The sequence below is a fragment of the Pygocentrus nattereri genome, chromosome 12 (assembly GCF_015220715.1).
Source record: "Pygocentrus nattereri isolate fPygNat1 chromosome 12, fPygNat1.pri, whole genome shotgun sequence".
NCBI lineage: Eukaryota > Metazoa > Chordata > Actinopteri > Characiformes > Serrasalmidae > Pygocentrus > Pygocentrus nattereri.
The window spans coordinates 20,627,690-20,633,689 of NC_051222.1; the positions used below are offsets into that span (position 1 = coordinate 20,627,690).

A 6,000-nucleotide genomic window follows, 5' to 3' on the forward strand; every position below is an offset into this window, starting at 1 on the left:
CTAATCAAGACAAATCGAGCTTCAAAGGGATTCTGCAACATTCTGGGCATCTGGAGTATATGGAGCAGTGATTGAGTTGCAGAAGAGGAAAATTATACGGAAAACATGCTTATCATTAGAGGCAGTGAGTGGGTGAGTGAGCGCCTGCCCATTGGCTTCCATTAGAAGTTGACTTCAAGTTGAGGAGTTTTCTGGGAAACTTCAGGGAAACATCATTAATAATGAATATTGTTGTGTGTGCTAACTAATCATATGGTATATATGTGGCAGAGACAAGACTGAAAAATTCAGTAGTGTTTCTTTAACAAAGCACTCTTTCCAAATCATCAAGTCTTCTGTGATTCAACCATGTGTACACACAGTGGGAGGGATTTAGTCACTTTCATTATGAACTGCAAATTGACCCTGAGGGGAAAACATACACTACTAGTCAATAGTAGCTATTTAGAAAAGATTTCTCTGTATTTTTACTCTTTGCCACAGTTTAGAACTCTGAAATAATACATATGGAATTACTGCTGGAAAAATTGGTCTCCTGTATCTGCAGCACAGCTGATTGGCTCAAAAATGTTGATGAGAATCAAACTTACAATCTCCTGATGATAGGTCTAACACATACAGTAGTTCCAAATATAGTTGTAAATAAACCTGTGTATATGTACAAAACCTTAATTCATTTGAAAAAACTTTTAAAAGTCTTGATTTGGCATAAGCATTTGATTTTATCATGTTATTAAGTCTTATATATGTCAATGACCCCTGTTCTTATTGGCTGCACTGTATTTTGCCTCATTCAAAAAGCAGTGCATGCTAAAATCCTTCTAATAACTTCTGCGTAAACAAGTTAAACTGCTGTAGGCCGAATTAATCTGTACATGAGAATGTGTTGGCTTCTGTGACATCAAATTGGGCTGTTTTGGCAGATTAGTTTCTGTATATGGGCTGCATGGACTCTGGAGTGAACAGTACATTTTGAAACTACACAAGTTAACTCTTTTACTTCACAACATCAAGGAAAATTTAATTTTGGGCCCTTTAACCATAGATCAAATATAGATCACATATGAAATGTTTTATGAGCATTGGGTGATCTAATAATGAGTTTTCTCCTCTCCTGAGATTCACCGTCCATCTCCTCCTCTGGCTAACCCTGTCTCTAGTTTCTTTTATTTGCTGGGTGTTTACCTTCCCCCTGTATCTCATTGTAACTCTTTCCTCAAGGAAGATCCCAGGCCTCCACCTCTATGCGGCGATGCAGGACGAAAAAGAGCAAGAAATGATCCGGAGTCCAGTGAGCCCAACGGAGAGCACCCCCAGCTGCAGCTCTCAGCGACAGCTTCTCACCTCACCGGAGCCTCTGGACACCGAGGTCAACACACAGCCCATCGGTGCGTACGTGATCTCAGACTGTATGTTCCAGTCAGTGTCCTGAGAGTATGTGTACGCAAGCGTAGTGGTGCTCATGGCCTATGCTCATCTCTCCTGCAGAATCTAATTACTTTCTTACTTATTACTTACTTATTATTTAACTCACAACATATCCCTTTACATATTGAGTCATTGAGAGCCTTAGCTAGAAAATGCTATATTTGGCCTATTTAGTTAGTAGCTGAATAGAGTGAACATTTAATTCGACCACAATGGAGAAGTTTTTTTTTCAGTATAAGATATAAAACTTATAAGCTACAAATAATTCTTTTTGGGCTGGGTTTAGCAGTCATGCTTCTTTTAAGAACATCAATTAAAGGGACTCTGCAGCCAGATTAGGAAGCCCCCCTTCTGGGAACATATTTTGAAGGTGGGCAGATAAGCTGGATTTTCATCAGCTAGCAAAATACATTTTAATCACATGCCAGCATTTCCTGTACAGCTCCCAAAACACCCCCTAAATCATAAGCTCCTCCCACCTTCATGATATATCATCAAAAGGGGGTTTTCCTACTGTGGCCATTTTGTCCCTTTAATGTGGTGTCCCGCTACAGCCAGTACTGCTACTTCCATTGCTATTCCTACCACTGTAAATGTAAATGGATTTATATTTCCTGGTGGAAATTCAGTGCTTACAAGGCCCAAAAATAAAAGCGTTGCTACAAGAAAAAGTGACAAAAGTGGATAAATCACTTTTGGTTCTTAAAACTGTCAACAGAAGGTCCCTGACAGATCTGAGTGGGCGAAGAATCCCAAGCTTAAAAAGGCTTTGGAGCCTTGAAGCAATCTTCAGAGCGTAGAAAGCTGCTTCACTAGTTTTCTTATGTTTTAGGAATTTCCAACAAGCCAGTGTTTACATGAGATCCAGAGAAATTGCTTCTGCAAGCATTCTTATACATTATTTGTGAGAGCAGGTTGCAAAAATGGATCACTATCTGTTTTTCTGGAGTTGACTTCATAGCAGTGAGCCGAGAGTTTAAAAGGGACGTCTAAAATATCTGCATAATTAAATGATTGAGGTCTAAAACTGCCTGAAAGAGGCCCCTGACAGAAAGCCATCACATGATGTGGTTATATATATGAATACACTGCCTGATGTCTGCGCCATTGTTGTAGCCAATTTTGAGAATATTTTGGACTAAAATGTGTTTTTTGAAACGCATTTATGGTGGAGAGTCACATGCAATGCTGAATAAGGTAAAAATGTCCCCAAACAAAACACATTTTTTTAGATTTACTACTGTTTTTTCATCATCAGGACTGCATATAAAACCTCAGAAGATGCATGTAGCTTCATGGCTTTTTTGGGTAGTATATAAAATGGCTATCAGGAGTTCAGCACCACTGTAAAGGAATCAGAATCAGTCTCTCTACAGTAAACCATTTCACACCAAACAACTCTGAATGACTGTTTGCATCTCAGTGATTGAATAATGCAGAATTATTAAAAATAAATGGAATTTCCCTTGAAGTGTATTTGGCTTGACGTGGTGATGCAGTACAGTAGATTCACGCCTGCAAATTCATAATGTAGTCTTAGAAATGAACTTCCAACCTCCACCAACTGACACACCCATCGTCCTTGTTTCTACCTCTCTTACAGAATGCATTAAGCCTCACCCACGTGTCAAATTCTCTACAGAACTTCCTACATACATCGACGTCTGAGTCTGAGTTTCCAGACTATCATGCAAAGGACATTGAACATCCAGACACAAAGGTTTTAAGCTTTATACGGTACCTGTGCATGTTGGACATCGACACTTTACTGTGCTTTGTGAATACCAGAAGAAACTGTGTACAGGTTTTTATACATATGTCTATCCAATAAGAGAACATTTTTAATGACGTTTATTTATAACAATTACCAGTACATAACGCAATTAGAAGGAAAGGCCAGCATGTACCATAAGTTCAAAAATGGGGGGAAAAAGGGGGAATTTAAAAAAAAAAAAAAAAAGGGGAAACATAACTCTTGGTTTCAGCTTAAGTGTCTTTTAAACCCATTTGCTTTCCAGTATTGCAGAAACACAGCAGTACAGTATTTATCCATTAGTATATAGAATAAAAGTTCATGTTTATTTTGTATATCATGAATGTGTTTGTGAGACGTGGGAGTATTTTAGTAATAAACTCAACCAAGATATCAATAATTGCTTTAAATCAATTAATTTAAATTGAGAATTGCTGTGTTTGGCACAATAGTTTTCATTTTACGCTACAACCTAATTTTCATGTGTAAATGTAGGGATAATTCTACTGTAAAGCTTATTTTATCATGATTTTGTTTTACTCCCCTCCTTTCTTTAGTCTGTTTTGTTGTCTTTGTGTTGTGGTATATTTAGATGCAGGTAGATCCTGTTTGTTTTAAACAAAACGAGGAAGGAAAACAGATCTCTGTTCATGTTCCTCAGCTCGGAGAAGGAGATTTACTGTTCTGATCCCGTTGCAAACTACACAGCGAGATACTGTACATAACTGTAGAGTGTAATCAGTCTGTTTGATGGACAAAGTCATTATCTGTGGAAAAGCCAGTAATTTCAGAATCAACATTAACATTCATAACTGCATTTTCTTCCTTTCAGATCTTGTAACATGATGAACCACTAACTCGCTTTATCACTGTACCCTTCAACACAGTAACACTCAGCATGCACTTTTTCCGTTATTGCTTAAATTAATCGTACCAAAAGTGAACTGTACACTCCATTTGACAGATATGAATGTGTGAGTATGTGGTTTAATATTTAATATTAGGCTACTGTTATTTTTCCTTTTTTAATACGTGCAATAGAGAACAGAAGAGATGCTCAGAACAACTGGGATGTCGTCATGATTCCTACTTTCTACTCCTTTCTTTTCCTGCTTTTTCTTCTTGCTGTTATGTTGTCTTGTTAGGTTTCCCCTTTTTCTGTTTTAATTCCTGCTATTTCTTTGTCTTTTCATTTTCTTTTTTCTTTTCTTTTTCTTCATCTTTCTCTCCTTTTCCTTTGTTTTTTTCTCCTTTTTATTACTTTTTATTCTTCTGTGTATTATTATTATTATTATTTTCTCCCTTTACTTTGTCGTCTTCTTGTTATTTTTAGTTTTTTTTATCTTCTCTTGAGCATTCTCTTGTTCTCTCATGTTCTTGCTTATTTATGTTTTTCGATTTTTTTTCTTTTTCATGTTAGTATATTTTTAGGTGTCTGTTTATTTTTCTTCTTTTCTTTTACTGCTTCTTTTTCTCTTTATTCTTTTTTTTTGCTCTTTATTTCTTCCATTTATGTATTTTTTCCTCTTTTTCATCTTTTCTTTTTATTTTATTCTTTTTCTCCATTCTTCAGTTCAGACTTTCTCTGTGACCAAGTCATGAGAACAGTGACCTACTTTACATCAATAAACATTATTAGTACTTACTTTGTACACATTAGTTCATTATTTCATCTCAGTATAATCCCCTTTTTATTTTCTTCTGCTTGTGCAAAATACTGCTGAGCAAACACTGAAAGAAATAACAGGGCATATCTTAACATAGGCCTGTGCCTGATAATCATGTATATTCTTGTAACAAAATAGTTGTAATTTCTTCTTTTTCGTGGAATGCGTGTGAACATGTTTTAAAACCATTAACTATATATACTTTTTTTATGTTTTTGTATTTTCATAAGCTGATGAATGTACTGTAAGTGGATAACGTCTTCATCACTGAATTATGAGGATAAAGTGGGGGGCTGCATGTTTAAAAGGGAATTTATAAGGCATTCCGTTCTGTATCCTTATGAGTTTTGATAACTGTAGCCCAATGATAGTTTCATTAGAGGAGGATATTTCATACACGAAGGCTCGTATATTCCCACATCTGTGTAAAGTTCATAGCATTGTGTTCTGAAGCTGTGTGATCTGAATTGTCGTTAAGATGATATGTAGGAGGATGACACAAGCTTGTATGATAATTAAATGATTATCAACCAAATAACACTTAAGTACTATTCGGACAGGATAGGTGTTCTGAATGTATGTGCATGAGGCACTAGTACTACAGGTCGCCTGTGAGGTTAGTGACTGATGTGCACAGGAGAAGTGTCACTAGTGATGCACTGAAAGGAGAATTCTTGAGTGAAACAGAAACTGGATTTCAGGAAATGCTGAAATTATTAATTGTATATGTTAACATAAATGTTGATGCTGCTGCAATGGTGATAATCATCATATTGAGTCTCAGAGCGCTGGAGGACTTGATTTTAAACAGCTTTCCAAATAATATTAAACATTGAAAGTTGTATATTTATATATACAGATATAATGCTTCTGGGTTTCAAAAAGGCACCTAAAGCTGATTTCTAGAGTGAGTCTTTAATAACGATGGAAAACACCTCTCTGTTTAATATGTAAAGCACAAGGTAGCTTTGTAACTCCTATCTAGCAGTCTGAGGCTTAGCATGCAAGTCGTTTTAGTGTTTGGCATTATGAAAATAAACAGATACAAATTTCATCATCTAATGACCATGTGTTTGCAGTAACAACGTATCAGTTGTATATATTGATATTGATGTGCTGAGTATTATTTATATGATTTTCATGATATATGAA

General features: G+C 36.0%; 1 protein-coding gene across 2 annotated transcripts in view; it reads left to right on the top strand.

Annotated features, from left to right (window-relative positions):
- The window catches only part of LOC108434669 (VPS10 domain-containing receptor SorCS1), a 287,574-nt gene extending 283,169 nt beyond the window's left edge, over positions 1-4,405 (top strand). Inside the window, exons 26-27 of one of the 2 annotated variants that reach the window (XR_005131141.1) lie at positions 1,226-1,388; positions 3,032-4,405. Coding sequence is in view for 1 of the 2 variants with exons in the window: in XM_017709989.2 (XP_017565478.2) it covers positions 1,222-1,388; positions 3,032-3,096 (232 nt within the window). In the remaining variant the exon portion in view is untranslated. Of the gene's footprint in view, positions 1-1,221; positions 1,389-3,031 lie in introns of both variants that reach the window. The other variant, XM_017709989.2, reaches the window with a different exon arrangement.
- Positions 4,406-6,000: the final 1,595 nt, after the last annotated feature.